Here is a 15,835-nt window from a genome sequence, read left to right as displayed (position 1 = left end):
GGTTTAGGATTTGCCCTAAATTTTCTACCTTAATTGGATTAATTCAAAACCGCTTTCTTAGTACAAAATGTTTTCTTCGTGGAAAAGAACTATTCTAAATTTATTCTTTTCTTGGATTAGAAGTTTTGGACTTTAATAAATAAAAGATCTTTTATTCTCATATAACAACACAATAACATCCACAATATAATCGTTTAAATAATCTTATTTAGGGAGAGATTATTTTCTTAATATTTTTTGCCTTTTAAATTAGTTTTCTTAATATATGGGTCACTTGATCAAATTATATTAATTATTATGCTTCTTTTAATATATTTTTTTGTCATATAATTTATTACAACTATGATTTACAATTACTGACTTCCACCTAATACCTTGTTATTTCAATCTCAACATTTTCAAACATATTGACATGGTCCCAGATATATTTCTACAAAAAATACCACAAACAAAATTAAGACTATGTTTAGATTTCAATTCCGTTGGTGCATCTAAAATAAATAATTACCCTAAAAAGAAAGGACATGCATGTTCATTTATCATGACAATTTATAAGATTATATTGAGTGATATAAAAAAAGTTTTATGACATGATATTTAATTCATTTGAAATCATGAATGAGGAGTGCATGGGAGGTACAAACGTAATGAAATTGGGTGGCAGGGGTTATAGACTTTATTACAATAATTGAGAATTTGATTATTTTTGTAGAACTTGAATATTCACACTAGTTATATTATTTCACAACAAATATTACTTTAATTAATTTAATTTTCATTCTTCACTATAAGAAATTAACGATACAACTTCCATTTGGCCATAATTTTTACTAAAAAGTAATTTGAAAATATTGTTTGGTAATAAAAGTGACCAGGTTTTTGACCGTTCTTGCAAATTAATTTTTTAAGTTTCAAAAAATGCTTTAGATCAGTTTCAAGTAAAATATATGTTACAGTTTAATCTCTCTATAAAATCAATATTTTCTATAATAACTTTTCACGATATTTTTAGTTCAACAAAACCCCCCTACCAGCTCATTAACATAGAGACTTTCAAAGGGCCTTTTGGTCTTTCACTCAAATTCCTTAATTTCATTGTATTCTTCTTACGATTCTCATACGTCTCCCCCGTGCCTCCCAATTTCCTTCGTTGTTTCATTCATACATATTTCTCCCCCAAATTCTATTATTGAGAAAACTAATTGGGAAAAATGAATATCATATTTCAAATTCGAGCATGTTTTTATTGACATAAATAATAAAAGGTTCGAATATCTAAAAAATTTAAAAACTCTTGATAATTAATGTTTAAAAAATCAGTCATTCAATTTTGGAATTAATTCTTTTGCTATAATTCTAATAATGTTCATATTTTCTTTTTTATAGCGAGTACAAATATAAGAATTAGAGGTCGTGATATGTATGTTCAGATGATTCTTTTGACTGAATGCATTATGTTTTCTTCTATATTTCAATCATTATTTTAAGATAAATATTATTATGTGAGTTTTGGTTAACATGTAAATAGGTATTAACTTCCAACAATGCTACATTGGAGTTGGAATGCCAAATTGCCTATATTATTAATTTCATCTTTTTTTCTTTCTTTCTCGAATTTTATTATTTTAAAAAGAAGAAGAAAAACTTCAATTTCTCAAATTTATTAGTATTAAATAAAAAGTAAAGGGATAGTTAGTTATTTTTGAAATAGTTTAGGTGTTAATTTACCAAACAAAAACAAAATGCCGCAGTTGGTGGTACTCCTCTTTATGCACACAGTACCACACTAAATGGAAGAAATTCAAGAATGTAACGTAGCGTAGGTAGTCCGCCCATCATCTTTGAACAAACATTGTGTCGGATCCGAAAAACAACCCTTCAAGAACAGGTGAATATTAATAGCCTTTGAATTGTTAATTTGTCTTTCTGATTAATTGGTGAAAATTTTACCCTTTTTTTTATTGATTATTCGCAATTAGGTGTGTGGATTTTGATGGGTTTCTTCAGTTAATTTGATATTTTTGAGTTTCTTGAAGTTGATTGGAAAGTTTGACTGCTCGATTCATCTATGTGAAAAGTTTATCCTTTTCTTGGTGGGGATGAGCTAAATTTGATTAATTTAAGTTAGTCATGATAGATTTTCCTTCAAGTTAACTGCTTGATAGGTGAATTTTTTTAACCTTTTTGTGATTACTTGTGTTTGGTTGAGCTTGAGACTTGTATACACATTAACTAAATCTGATTAATCTAATAATCCAATGTTGTGACTTTTTTTCTGGAATTCCAGAAGTAACAAGTTGGAGATTTTGAACAATTCATCTTCTTAAACGGGTATGGAGATCATGGTTTTGTGGGATGCTTAAGTTAATTTTTGTTATATGTTGGGGAGATGTGATCAGATAGGACATGACGTAGTTTCATATTACCGAGGACATGACTCTAGATAGGAAGGAGTGGAGGTCGCATATTAGGGTAGAAGGTTATTAGGAGTTGTGTGTTGTCTTGCCTTGCAAAGGTTTAGTCTTGTTAGTGTTTATCATAGTAGTAGTAACCTTGTAGTTCTTGCCATAAGTAGTTATTTGCTTTTCTTATTAATTGTTATGCTTTCGTCATTGTTTTCTTCTTTCTTTACTTGGGTCTGATGCACTTGAGCTGAGGGTTTTTCGGAAGCAGCCTCTCTACCTCCACGAGGTAGTGGTAAGGTCTGCGTATACTTTACTGGGTACGTTGTTGGTGTTGTATTCCTTGTCTGCAAGATTTCAAGTAAGGTGCAGTTGGAGGTGGCAATTTCAAGCATGCCATTTAGCTCAGGAGTTAAGCTTTACTGCATTTGACTTATCTAAATAATTACTAATGAGATTTGAGCTCTTATCAGTTAAAATATTGTGAAACTTTGTTGGTTGGTGTTGTTCAATTTTATATCCAAGAATCTATCCCGAAAAGATAATGATAAAAGAAAGAAAAATGCTATCCAAAATAATATCTGTCCAGTAAAACAGGTTCACTTTGAAATTTAGCTCTGCACCTAGTTTAGTAACATATTCACTTTGAATATGGTTTGGTTCCTTCCCTTTTGTAAAACAGAGTTGTAAGATTGCGCTAGTTGAACTTGTGGTCTAGTTAAAGAGGTAACCTTTGATATATATTTTGTTCTTTTGGTGGGATGTTTTAGCAGTTTCAGTTAGAGGTGATTCTTACTTATGAGATCAATACCCCATATAACTGTTAATTGCCAATTGTGCACTACACATCATTGATTTAATAGGAGTACCCAAGTGTGTGGCCTAGTGGTTAATGAAGTGTTTGAGAACCATGAGGTCTCAGGTTCAAATCCTAGCGGAGACAAAAAAACACTAAGTGATTCTTCCCATCTGTTCTAGCCTTGATGGACAGAGTTACCTGGTACCTGTTGCTGGTAGGAGGTGGAAGGTATCCCGTCGAATTAATCGAGCTGCATGAAAGCTGGCCAGAACACCACAGTCATCAAAAAAAAAAATCAAAAGAAAAAACTCATTGATTTAATAGGAAGTTTGGACCCCAAGTTTTAGGCTGTGTTATTAACTGTGTTCATGCTTGTCAGTGACATATCTGGAACAAGTGTCTAACATTAACCTAAGAGATCCTCTTTCAGTTCTTAAATATAAAATACTAATGTCAGCTATATGGGGCAGTCATATCACTCTACAGGACATAGAACAACTTCTCAATACTGTGCCTTTTAACTACAAATTTACAATTTTAGAAGAATGACGTGGTTTTCTGTAATGAATGAGTTTTGACAAAATTAAATCTTTCAATCCCTTTTATCTTTGAAGCTGGTCGGCCATAAAAGGGAAAGGAAGAGGAACTGACCTTTGTTTCGATGTAAACATTTGTTTAATCAAGGATATTGATAGTCTGATTTATGTTCTTTTCTTGTATTCTTACTAATTTAATACTAATACATTCTTAATTTCTAGTGTGATGTTGAGCAGAGTGAATAATATTTTTCTTATGTTGGCATCTCTAAATTGACATTATTTATCTTCTATTGGGTAGTTTGTTATGTTTTTGTTAGTAGTTTAATTTTATTTTGTGACATACAAAAAAATGCAAAGTCTCCAATTACTATAATGTTATCCCAGTTTTCAAACACTACTTTGGTGTTAATGCTACTACCTTATATTTGGTGATTGAATACTGTCTGGAATAAAATCAATCTAACTTTTAACCTTTTAATTTCCATCAGATTTCTTGGAGAGGACCTTTTTGGTTTGTGTCATTTCTCAGCTGAGCTAGCAATGGCTAATGATGATGATTTCACTTTTTGTCAGGTGCGTGCCATAATAACACCTTGTAATGAAGGAAATCTGAGATGTTTATGCTTGAAGATCAAGTCGTATTACCTAGTTAAATTTTCTCTTTTATCAGTTGAACTTGAAAGATTAATTTGCCTACTTAGGTTGGTGAACCTGATAATCAAGATTATGTGGATGCACAGAAGATTGCTCAAGATATTAGTGAAATTAGAATAAAAGATGAGCCGTCAAATGATGCTGGTACTAGTCAAAGTAATGGTGCACCATGGGAAGGTAAACTGGGCAGCATTGCTACCTCAAAGAAGCAGGGTACAGTTGGTTCTTTGTCTTTCACTGTTATAGAAACATCTCCAGGCAGTGGAACTTCTGGTCAAGTGGCATCAAAAGATGGTGGATTTTCAGTCCCAACTTATCAGAAGCAAATAAAGCCTGCTAGGAAGCCTGCAGCTCGAGCCAAGGTTCCCTATGAGAAGGGTTATAGCCAGATGGACTGGCTTAAGCTTACAAGAACACATCCTGACCTTGCAGGTAAGAATCTTTTGGTGTAAATCTTTCACTCTTTAATGAAATTTGTCATTCTTTCAATCATATTGACAAGGATAGGATAGAAACGGGAATAAATGCATTTCTAAGCTAAGTTGCTCGGACTAGGGTGCATGTGTCCGATATGGGTGTGGATCTAGAGGTCGGGTCCTCTATGATCTAAATTTTAAGATTCGGGGATATAGATCCATGTATGGATACGGGTGCGGGGATTCGGCTAAAGATAATTCAAATATCTAAAAATAGATTTATAAAACCTAAATTATGAGATATTATGTGGAAAACTTGAGGAGAACCCTGGAAGGAGATAAAAGGAAAGGGAGTGACAATATAAATTTATATATACAAGGTATTCCATTTTCTTCAATTTCACATTAATTTTTGTTTTGAGTACAGAAATCATTGAATCTGTCCAAAATTTCTCCCTCGAATTTGGTCAAAGTACCCAAAATTGGTTGACCAGATCGGGTAAGGATCGCACACCCACACCCACACCCACACCCACGTTGTGTCGACACGGGTGTGGCATCGAAAGTGAATAGTCCGAGCAATATAGTTCTAAGTGCGCCTTTTGGCATTATTTCTGCAAGCTTTATACAGGTTATAGTCAATGGACGTATAAGTATAGTACTTCATACGTGGAATGCTTTGTCGAACATTGGAGAAGTAGTATTGGTTTGCATTATTCTATATCAGTTAAAAGCAACTCAATTTTGTTGCTATGCATAGACATTTTTATACTTTCTTTTGTTAATGAAAGTAGTTAATACATCAACTAGACTTGGCCCATTAAATCCATTAGGTAAAACAAGGTAAGGAGTGGATATGTGAGTTTCTGGTCTAGTACTGGATATTGTATCGTTTCTTTAGCTTGAATGGTATCAAAGCCCGAAAATCCTGTCCGCTAAAACTCATTGATGCACCCCATCCTTGTCACACCTATTTACCAGGCTTCGCATGCAATGTTGTGTAACTTTTTAAAGGGAGGATTAGAACCCCGAACTTCATGAGCTTTTCTTGGGCTCTGATACCAAGGCTGGTTTGGAATCCTAGGTGCCATTTTAAGAAATACCAAACCTTTGGTTTAAGAGGCTTTTGATGAACGAAAGAACTACTCTAGATGATCATAATGTGATATCAATCAATCAATTGATCTATTATCCCTCTATTTTTAGCTAGTTGGTGTAAGCTATATGAATACGCTTAACCTATGAGACATTATTTTGAGACATTTCATTCCAAGACGAAATAGTTTGTCTTTTAGGGTAAATTAAGGGTCCTCTAAAAAGTCACGTGATGTGAAAATTTTATTTCATGTACAAACTCTAGACAAGTTCCTATCCTATAGTGCGTGGGATGAGGTTCATGTACAAACTCTAGACAAGTTCCTATCCTATAGTGCGTGGGATGAGGTTCCATGATGCATGATGCTTGTAGTTTGTAGATGACATTGTGTTGATACACGTCACTGTTTTATTAAAAAAATAAAAGTACATGTTACTGTTTAATTACAAGTGAAGTTGAGCCTCTGTCATTTTACAGTCTTAAACAAAGAGGCCTTATTTTGCTAGCTTTTTGGTGCAACCTGGTTATTTTACAGGATGTTGATGCCATTTTAGATACAACAGGGGATCTGCACAATCTGGAGTTATGTTTTCTTGCAGTGACTTAATGCAAGTGTTTATAGAATCTTTGATTACTTATCAAAAAAAATAATGTTGAGCTTGTGTCATTTGAGTGTCGAAGTCTCAAATCTAAACACGCTTTTGTGGGAAATGGGAAGTGGCTATTACTCCACAACATGGAATTGTAAAGCTCGGATATTACAGCTTGCTCTGCAGTTAATTTTCATTTTATATGTCCTTGTAATCAATCTTCAGATGCCTTGAATGCACTGAACCAAGATTAAAAGTTTATAGTACTCATAACTATGATTGGTCTACTAAATGGCTAAAAAGTTCTCTCCTATAAGAGAAGTAGAGTAAACAAATAAACGGAGCATGCAATGCTTATTGTATTCCATCAATTTAATTTTCTATCCTACATAATATGAATCGAGAGAACTTCTTTATGACCTAAATCCTGACATATTTTAAGTGCACAATTGTCGGTCACACTGTTGGCTTCCTCCTATGAAGTTTCTCTTTCTAGTGCTGCTTATTCTAGTCGTCATGTATCTATTGTTCAGGATTGAAAGGACAGTCCAATAGGAGACTTATATCAATAGATGAAGTTAAGGAACACCAAAATGCAGAAGCAATGTGGACTGTTCTTAAAGGACATGTCTACAATATAACACCATACATGAAGTTTCACCCAGGAGGTATGGATCAAATCTTGCTTTTCTCTATCTCATTAATCAGTTATGGAAATCATTTCTTGTCCCATTTTTCTGCATGGCTTTCTACTTTACCTTGCTGTACCAGATGATGTGAAAGATGCATTCCGATCTTAATAATTCTTTTCTCCACAAATATACTCGGCGTTGCAGTTAAGAGTGTGAGTTTGCCAGCTTGTCAACTTAGTAACATGCAGTTATGAGTGTGAGTTTGCATGCCATTTTTTTTTGCTTCATAGTACATGACATTAAGTTGAACTATACTTGAAGAAATGCACAGTAGGAGAAACCCAAAATCTAAACCTCCATGTAGCAAGTACAACTACTGTTAATATAACAGATGTACAATGACTTCCATATCTCTCACGCATAGTCCTTCATGAATGCAAAGGACAAGTCTTATCTTCGTTGTCCCTTTGATTTAATCATCTTGATTTGACTTGAAGATAATCTGATGTGACTACTATATCTCACGTTTTTTAAGATGTGCTCTGTTACATGTATATCATCATGCGAGACTTGCTTGCGAGGGTGACTTCTTCTCATTCCCTGATTCTATGAAGAGGATATGGAAGGGATGGGATGGTGGAGGGTGGCATGAGGTTTATGGATCTAATTCATATGCTACATGTTGCTCTTAGTAAGCAGTAAATTATAGAATTGCCACATTAGATGTATGTTGCATTGAAGGCGGACCTAGGAAACCAGCATATTTACCTCATCTGAAAAAGTGTACATCCTCTTCCATCTTCCTCATCCTTTGCCTTAGGAATCCCTTCTGTAAACATTGTTAGAGAACCACTGGGATAATCTTTTCTGACCTTACTATTTTCTGATTTCCATGTGTACTCATTTCGGAAGTCATTGTCTGTTAAAGCATTTGTTTTTTCTTTTCCTTTTTCTTTGGGAATTATCAGGGGGTGGGGGTAGATTGTAGACTTCGGATCTTAAATAGCATTCCTTCTGAAGCCTGGAAATTAGGCTTCTTAGTAGCTGCATCTTCATGATTCTTTGCAGTTCAACTTCCATTATGTATAGCAAAAGTGGCATGTTTATGGATTTGATGATATACCAGACTGCTGGTAAAGATCCCTGAATGGCTAAGAACTTGAAATTTTATATTTGACATGAAAGAGGTTTTGATTTCCTTTTATAGCTTGACCTATTTTTTCGAGTGATAAGTTGATAACTGATGAACTGTCATGGAATTTGTAAAAGATGGAAAAAAAAATTCAGACTTTAAAGTCGCTTTGCTGAAGTTTTATAACTGTGAAATCAACTGATGTGGCATTTTTACTTTCAAATTTTGAATGATGCTTTGACAGAAGCATACATAAGAAGTTCCTTATTCCTTTCCAACGTTCCACCTCTTGTAATTTGTTTGCATTCGAAAATAATTGTCAATTCTCTGTGCTGTTGTTTTAGTCTCATGCATCAGAATTTCTGTGTGTTTTTTGCTATCCAACTTGTCATGCATTCGATAGATTACTTTAGCTATAACCAAGGGAAATTCTTATTTGGTATTTAGTTATGAATGTTATTTATTTGACTAGCTTGCGTATCTTTCTTTTCAGGTGCTGACATGCTGATGAAGGCTGTAGGAAAAGATTGCACGGCATTGTTTAGTATCCTCTGCTAGCTCTTGTTGTTTTTGTAGTTGATAAAACTATATAATGGTACTAGATTCAACTAGAATTTAACAGGATCCTCATATCGAATCAGTTCACGATTACTGGTTCTTGGATTGGCTATACTCAGTACATGAAAAGTGGATCCTCTACTGCTATTGCTGATGGAGCTCCTCTTCCAGCAATATGGGCATCAGGCTTCATGAGTACCATTTATACGTTATTCCCTTCTACACAAATCCTCCCCTACCATAGTTTGCTAAATTTATCCCGACTCTCCTTACACTGCCCTGACCCCCCTCCTTCCTTCCTGCCGAGAGAGAGAGACTACCATAGTTTGCTAAATTTATCCCGACTCTCCTCACACTGCCCTGACCCCCCTCCTTCCTTCCTGCCGAGAGAGAGAGAGAGAGAGAGAGACCTCCACGAAAATCCTGCCATATTATAGTTTGCTAATGTTACCCTGACCCCTCTCCTCCCTGACGAGAGATAGAGAGAGTGGAATTTGAAAGAGAGTGAGGGTGAACCTATAGGAATTATGAAAGCTATGTAAATAATGATCCTTGTCACCAAGAGGATGGTCGATGTTCTCGTGGTTTAAGCATGGGAATAACAACCTGGAGATTTCGCTTCTGAATCATAGTTACAACACTTGGTGTGAGCCCATGTGCTCCAACTTTTGTCGGCATGATTAACTTGGTGACCTATGCCTTGTGGGTTGGTTAGACTGCCTGGTGGATTAGTTGAGATGCTCGGAAAAAATTGATTAACAATGGTCATAGGGTGATATTTGCCGTAAAATTCTGAGGCAAGATCAAAGGCAATAAGGATATATTTGCTTATATGGTGTCTAATGAATGGCAGAGCAAGGAACTTCCTAATGCATTACTATTTGTTGTTGCAGTTGTTTTGTATCTTACTATTTTTGCTGTCTTATTTTCTTCACAATCATGCGTTGGATACTTTTCTTTTGAGTTGTGGATCTATCAGAAAGAACCTCTCTACTCGACAAAGGTAGGGGTAAGATCTGCGTACATCCTACCTTCCCATACCCCACTTGTGGGATTACTCTGGATATGTTGTTACTTAGAATTTGAATTTTCCTTTGTTTCATCAAGTTTTGCAATTCCTTAACACTTGGTTCAGACAAATACCATGCTTGGGTTAATGCTGAAGTTCTATTGGAGAAATGTCTTGTGGGTATTTTGGATGACAGCAAATGAAAACTCTTTGTTTCATTGATCCCAGAAACAACTGTATCAGACGAGCATTGTCACTACAAGAAGATTGTCCTTGACAGAAGACTAAGACATTTTGCTTCTTTTGAGGAAAAGCTTACAAGCCATAGTATATTGGACTAGCTATTTACATACTCAAGGATTTTGAATTTGTATAAGCTGTATGTCAAAGGAACTGGCTGAATCTTTTTTTATGAAAAAGATATTCCACCTAGTTGCCAATTAAACCAACAAAATAAGCTACCTTAGTTTTTGAAGACTACTTATTCTGACTTTTTATTGGATTTAGAGAGGTTGTCCTCCCCTGGTCCAGAAGTTCTGCAAACTACTACTATGGTTGTACCATTAGGATCCCCATTTCAGAAAATTATTAGGACGATCGTTACGTCCAAAGTTGTATACTAGTTGCTACTATTACGATACTGATAGATTTACTATTTCAACGTAGTTGTCGGACTTTGTAGACTGGGCATTCATTTCTGGTATACCATTCTTTACTGAGAAAAAGGGTAAAAATAGGAGCTATTTTTACTTACGAATAACACCTTTCCTAACCAGCAATTAAACGACCCCTAAAAGATTTAATCATCATATAAAAAGTTTGACTCTCGTAAAACTAAATTAATAAATAGCAACTACTAAGAAAAACTGACAAGCTCAGAGTATTGCAAATTGTTTATATAGGGAAATACGATTGGAAAGGTAACATAATTTTGGACATCTAAAAACAAAATAAAAAGTAACCAATGAAATGAGATTTGTAATCTTATTACTACTGTATTTCATCCTTCAGATAACATGAAATCATTAAAATGTATTACAACTTTGTATGTCACTACTACTTGATCAATTTAGGAATGAGAATCAAAGTGCACATAGTAATGGAGAGGAAATTCTACTAGTTTTACACTTCCTTTGTAAACAAATAGTACACAACTCTTACAGCAGCAATAAGCAATCACATAGGTAAAATACAGCAATTGCCTCAAAATGGTCCTATTGATAAGTGGAGTATGTGGTATGACCATTGCAAAAACTATGACAAGCTTTTTTTGGAGTACTTGTAGAGAGCCTAAGCAACAGGGGTCACCTTAACTTCATCTACAACAGGGCCACAAAGAGAGCCATAGTCATTGATCTTAGTGTGGTAAAAAGAGCTGTAGAAAGTAATTCTGGTCCTGTCTGCAATAGCTGTGAACTTGAAACTAACAGTTTTGAAGTTGCCTTTTCCTTGTGATTTGAAGGGAACTTTGAACGTTTCTTGAGCAGCAAATGCTTCGACCATCATATCGCCATGGCAACCGTTCTTTGCATCACCAACAGTGAATGTGAGGGCATAAACCTTCTTAGGGACCGTCCTAATGATTTGGGCAAGGGCACTTTCTTTCCCTGCAAGAAGTTCCACTGCAGCTTGGCCAAATGGGACATTGAAATGAGCTGAATCCAAGAACTTCACTGCTTTGAGTGACTCAATGATCCATCCTGGAAGTGGGGATGTCAAATCTTCCTGTTTGGGAGGCAGGAGGACTCCATGTGAAGAGTTCATCAAGAGGTGAGGTCCTTCTTCAAAACCAGCATTTTTAACCAAGTTCACTGCAGGACACCAAAAACCAAAATCAAGAAAGCAAAATTTGCACAGTTGTAATCCAACAAAAATCCTTCATACATCTTTAACGGTGACTTTGTACAAATAAGTAGAACGCCAGGTAAAAGCACAAACAAATAGAAGGAATATCATGAGATGTACCTCTTGTAGGGCGAGGTGGGAAAAGTTCCTTGATAGCAACAGCATCCAAGAGTGGACCACAAGCTGGATCCTCTTGAACTCCAGGATTATGAAAGGTAACTTTAACTACGTTAGAAGTGGCATAGAAACCCCAAGCATAAGTATCACCACCATTGCTGCTGTAAAGGGTCTGCAAAGGAAGGTCTCCTGTTTGAGGAGGCACTGACACCCTCAAGACCTCTTCTTGGGCACAGGTTCTTGATGCCCCAAATGTGAGTGCATACAGAGAGCCTTTCTTGACTGGAATTGTCTGAGAAATTGAAGCCTCATTCCCAAGCCTCACGGCGTGGACACCGTGGGCGACTGGGAAGTACATCCCACCGGGCTGTGGCCCGCCAGAAATGTACTCCACTAAGCCATTAATCTCCCATTTGGGCAAAGCATATTTGCCTTGGAGCACTGTTTTTTTCTTGACGTCTTTTGGTTTTGGTGGCTCTTCAAAATTACCATTTGGAAGTAATCCTGAAAACAGAATTTCTCCCTCATATCATTAACTGTAAACCTAACTATATATCCAAGAAAACGCATTCTTTATTTAAACAAAAATAAGCTCTATTGAGCAAAGATTCAACCTTTTTACTCACCCAATGAACACCATTTAAAATAAAGAGAGCCCCATCAAGCAAACAAATCTAACTAATATGCTGTATAAAGCACAGATCCTAACTAAGTACAGAGACTCCTAAGTACATCTTCTTTACAATATCAACCCTTCTCTCAAAACACTGTGGACACACTAAACAGAGGTGAAAAGCAGTTCAGAACTAACCATTCTTGAACACAATCTGAAATGTAGGACTTCTGAGTGGGGCCAAAATTCAAGATTGCATTTTTATACTAAAATAAGTAAAGAAAATGAGCATATTAAAAGAAGAATGTGTAAGATTTGTATTACCTTCAAGAGGAGGAGCTGGGCGAACAGCAGAGGCAGTGAAAAGCAATGAGAAAAGAAGCAAAACTGAAACTTTGACCACCATATTTGCAGAGTAAAGAAGGAGCTGAGGAGGAGAAAGAATAAGGAAGAAGGTATTTAAAAGGGTTTAAGAAGTAAAGATTTAGGACTACTGTTCTTCACTTATCCCTATGTTTTATATTTGTCCCTGTCGGTCTTGTTATAAAATCAATGACATTTTCCACAAATTGAAAATTTTCTTGTTTAAAAATCAAATTTCATATTAATGATATTTTTTTTATATAAAATTTATATATGATATATTAAAAATCACAAGTTCTAAAGTATTTTTGATATGTAACTAAATTTTATGTCTAATTGAATACCACTATAGTAGAATCCACAAATAATAGCGAAACTGTTTAATTGAATTATGCTTCTTTCGAAAATAAAATGAATTTTAAATTTAAATTTTATAAATTAAATAACTAATATTGATTTTATTATAGTTTAAAAGTTATGGGGTCAGATCTGTTGAGTATTATCTTAAATTAGTTATCGTGTTATATTTTTTAAAAGTTAATTTAATTAATTTTTAAAGTGAAATTAAATTAAATTAACTTAATATTTCATAATTTAAATCTGTATATTTTAAAACTAAAGCAAAAGTACTACGATTTGCAATTGTTCTCAGGTTAATTTAATAAAAAGATATATTTTAAAATATTACTCAAAGTTTATTTTATATAATTCTTGAGAAAAAACAATTATTTTAATACTGAAAAAATATTAAAATTTTTATATATAAAATTTAAAAATATTAAATTCAAATAAATTCAATATTATAAGGTTGTATTCGCTTTTATCGAAAATTATAAATTAATTAGAGATGGTGGGGTGAGGGGTTGGGGACAGAGAATAGAGGGAGCCATTCAAGGCACTCATACTTTTGACCGAATGTCTTAAAAGACAGTCCTTTAGAAACTTTGAACAAAATTAACGACGGTTGTGACGGAATAGTAAATAATTTTTTATTTTTAATTAGAGATTTTGAATTTGAGTTTTGAATACGTATAAAATTATTTTTGTTAGAAAGTGCTTTAATTTTAATGTGAGATTTTTTGATATAAATCTGAACTTAGTCTGACTTCAATAGCATGGATACTAAACATTTGGATGGAAAATTAAAAAAAAAAAAAAAAACTTTGAACATGACTTTTTTTCCTCCGTAATCCATGCAACAAATTAATAAATTAATCAGATTTTAATTGCATTATTCTATTTCTTTGGAGCACAGCTGTTGGAGAATACTTGATTGACTTCATATACCTAATCTGTTTTTCCCTGTTTAAATATTTAATTAAGCTTTACATGAAAAAAGTTATAGTCACAACTCACATGAATATATATAAAATACTACTCACTCTGTCACTCATATAAATAATTCAACTTTTCTATAGTTCAAACGTTTAGCAATATTAGAAACTTAGAATAGAATAGAAAAATGATTATTTATTATACTTTTCTCAATGCAATTAGCAAGAAAAATATTTTTTTCACGAATAGAAAAACGATTGTTAATAAAATGCCATTCCTTCATTAGAATGGTTAATACTTGTGTAGTAAATAACGAAGTCGGTGACAATTTTATTTTATTTTTTTAAAAAAAAGATAGAAGAAAATAAGAATAGTCTAACAATGTTTAGTTTTTCTGGAGGAATATATAATATATGTTAGTCCATTAGTGAATTTAGTTTTGAGTTCGACTCTTAAGTATAAAAAATCTTTAGTTCCACAATATTTTTTTTCGATAAAAATCTAAATTAATTGGATCTCAAAAAACGGAGACAAAACATTAGGCAGGAAATCAAAGAAAAATAATTAGATGTTGAACCAATGCGTTTACTTCTCCATATTTTAAACCTCTTCAAATCTTAATAAAAACCTTGTGGCTAGGGGGCGGAGTCATATTGTGGCTAGGGCGAAAAATTATATTATTTATACATGGTTAAAATAATTTTTTATATATAAATAGTAGATGTCGAACCCCCTTCAACTAGTTCATATGTCTACTTCTTCAAATTTTGAACCTTCTTATTAAAAATTCTGACTCCGCCATTGGTTGCTTGCGTGTAACCTTTAATTGTTCACACAATTTGAATTTGAGAGTATGACATGGATGTCCACGTGATTGTTTTTGGAGTGTTCAATTATGTTACGCGGGAAATGGGAGAATAAATGGTGTTTATTGATGTTGACCACTACAAAATTTCGTCATAAAATCTTCCACTAAAGTCTCTCTTGTATAAATTTGAGCGTGTAGCTTCTGGTTAATTAATATCATACGGCTTCAACAAATTATTACAAATTTACTAGTAGTTGTAGATCAATAAATACATATATACTACCACATATCTTTAGTATTTATATACAATACAAAAAATAATGTGATTTTTTACTCTAATATATCATTTTATCTTCATTAACTAGTGTAAATAATATTTTTTGTTTCAAAAAAGTAACTAGTGGTGGACTGGCCCCTTTAGTTGATCACCGTATCTGGCGCTATTTGAATTTGAGGATCGATGATGATGGGATCCAAAGTTCTGGGGCCCATTTTGGCGTTTAAGAAAAAATATTTTTGTTGGAGCCCACCCCAAATAAACTCGGAGGATCTATTTTTTTCGTAAGACTCGAATCTAAAATCTCTAATTATGAATGATGTAGTTTAATACCACAACCATGTTACGTTGGGGAGAGAAAATGTAGGGTTGTTGGCGTGATTTACTCTTTTGGCATGTGAAATCTTGACATTAGAACTTTCCTCCGTGACCCACAAGTCCATAACTTCCCACATGGGTACAATTTACCTTGCATTTCTTTTGGTGGTTATTGTTGTTGTGTTATTATTGTTGATATTTTAAGATTTTAAACACGTTAGTACCATTTAATTAGCTGTTTTTTATTATTACTATTCAATGTTTATAAATTACTAGTAGTTCAACTACATCAGCTTTAAAACTTCAATGACAAGAAGCTAGCTTTAAATTAGTGTGCGTATGAAAGAAACTTTGGTTACTAAAGTAAAAAAAGAGTATCACAACAGTATTGC

At 33.9% G+C, this 15,835-nt stretch overlaps 2 protein-coding genes across 3 annotated transcripts; one reads left to right on the top strand and one right to left on the bottom strand.

The window, feature by feature from the left end:
• The first annotated feature begins 1,756 nt into the window (after positions 1-1,756).
• LOC129886985 (cytochrome b5 domain-containing protein RLF) lies at positions 1,757-10,510 on the top strand. 2 transcript variants are annotated; one of them, XM_055961907.1, is made up of 6 exons: positions 1,757-1,888; positions 4,229-4,313; positions 4,442-4,826; positions 7,030-7,164; positions 8,754-8,804; positions 9,954-10,510. In XM_055961907.1, the coding sequence occupies exons 2-6, from the start codon at positions 4,281-4,283 to the stop codon at positions 10,028-10,030; spliced, it is 681 nt and encodes a 226-aa protein (XP_055817882.1). In that variant the 5' UTR covers positions 1,757-1,888; positions 4,229-4,280; the 3' UTR covers positions 10,031-10,510. The 2 variants fall into 2 exon arrangements, with proteins under 2 accessions (XP_055817882.1, XP_055817883.1); XM_055961908.1 differs by lacking the exon at positions 1,757-1,888 and adding an exon at positions 2,147-2,165.
• A 417-nt stretch (positions 10,511-10,927) lies between these two features.
• LOC129886983 (protein DUF642 L-GALACTONO-1,4-LACTONE-RESPONSIVE GENE 2) lies at positions 10,928-12,886 on the bottom strand. The gene is made up of 3 exons (XM_055961906.1): positions 12,727-12,886; positions 11,793-12,293; positions 10,928-11,638 (listed from the first exon to the last, which is right to left on the bottom strand). The coding sequence occupies exons 1-3, from the start codon at positions 12,806-12,808 to the stop codon at positions 11,118-11,120; spliced, it is 1,104 nt and encodes a 367-aa protein (XP_055817881.1). The 5' UTR covers positions 12,809-12,886; the 3' UTR covers positions 10,928-11,117.
• Positions 12,887-15,835: the final 2,949 nt, after the last annotated feature.

Source organism: Solanum dulcamara, chromosome 4, assembly GCF_947179165.1.
Source record: "Solanum dulcamara chromosome 4, daSolDulc1.2, whole genome shotgun sequence".
Classification (NCBI taxonomy): domain Eukaryota; kingdom Viridiplantae; phylum Streptophyta; class Magnoliopsida; order Solanales; family Solanaceae; genus Solanum; species Solanum dulcamara.
This window is presented reverse-complemented; position numbering and strand designations above follow the sequence as displayed.

What these genes read in the sequence shown, in the direction of transcription:
- LOC129886985 (XM_055961907.1), top strand. Translation starts at nt 4,281, where the DNA reads ATGGCTAATGATGATGATTTCACTTTTTGTCAG. An exon ending in AACACATCCTGACCTTGCAG is followed by an intron (nt 4,827 to 7,029) that starts GTAAGAATCTTT and finishes TCTATTGTTCAG; the next exon opens with GATTGAAAGGACAGTCCAAT. An exon ending in CATGAAGTTTCACCCAGGAG is followed by an intron (nt 7,165 to 8,753) that starts GTATGGATCAAA and finishes CTTTCTTTTCAG; the next exon opens with GTGCTGACATGCTGATGAAG.
- LOC129886983 (XM_055961906.1), bottom strand. Translation starts at nt 12,808, where the DNA reads ATGGTGGTCAAAGTTTCAGTTTTGCTTCTTTTCTCATTGCTTTTCACT. An exon ending in CCCAGCTCCTCCTCTTGAAG is followed by an intron (nt 12,294 to 12,726) that starts GTAATACAAATC and finishes TTCTGTTTTCAG; the next exon opens with GATTACTTCCAAATGGTAAT. An exon ending in CCCACCTCGCCCTACAAGAG is followed by an intron (nt 11,639 to 11,792) that starts GTACATCTCATG and finishes GGTGTCCTGCAG; the next exon opens with TGAACTTGGTTAAAAATGCT.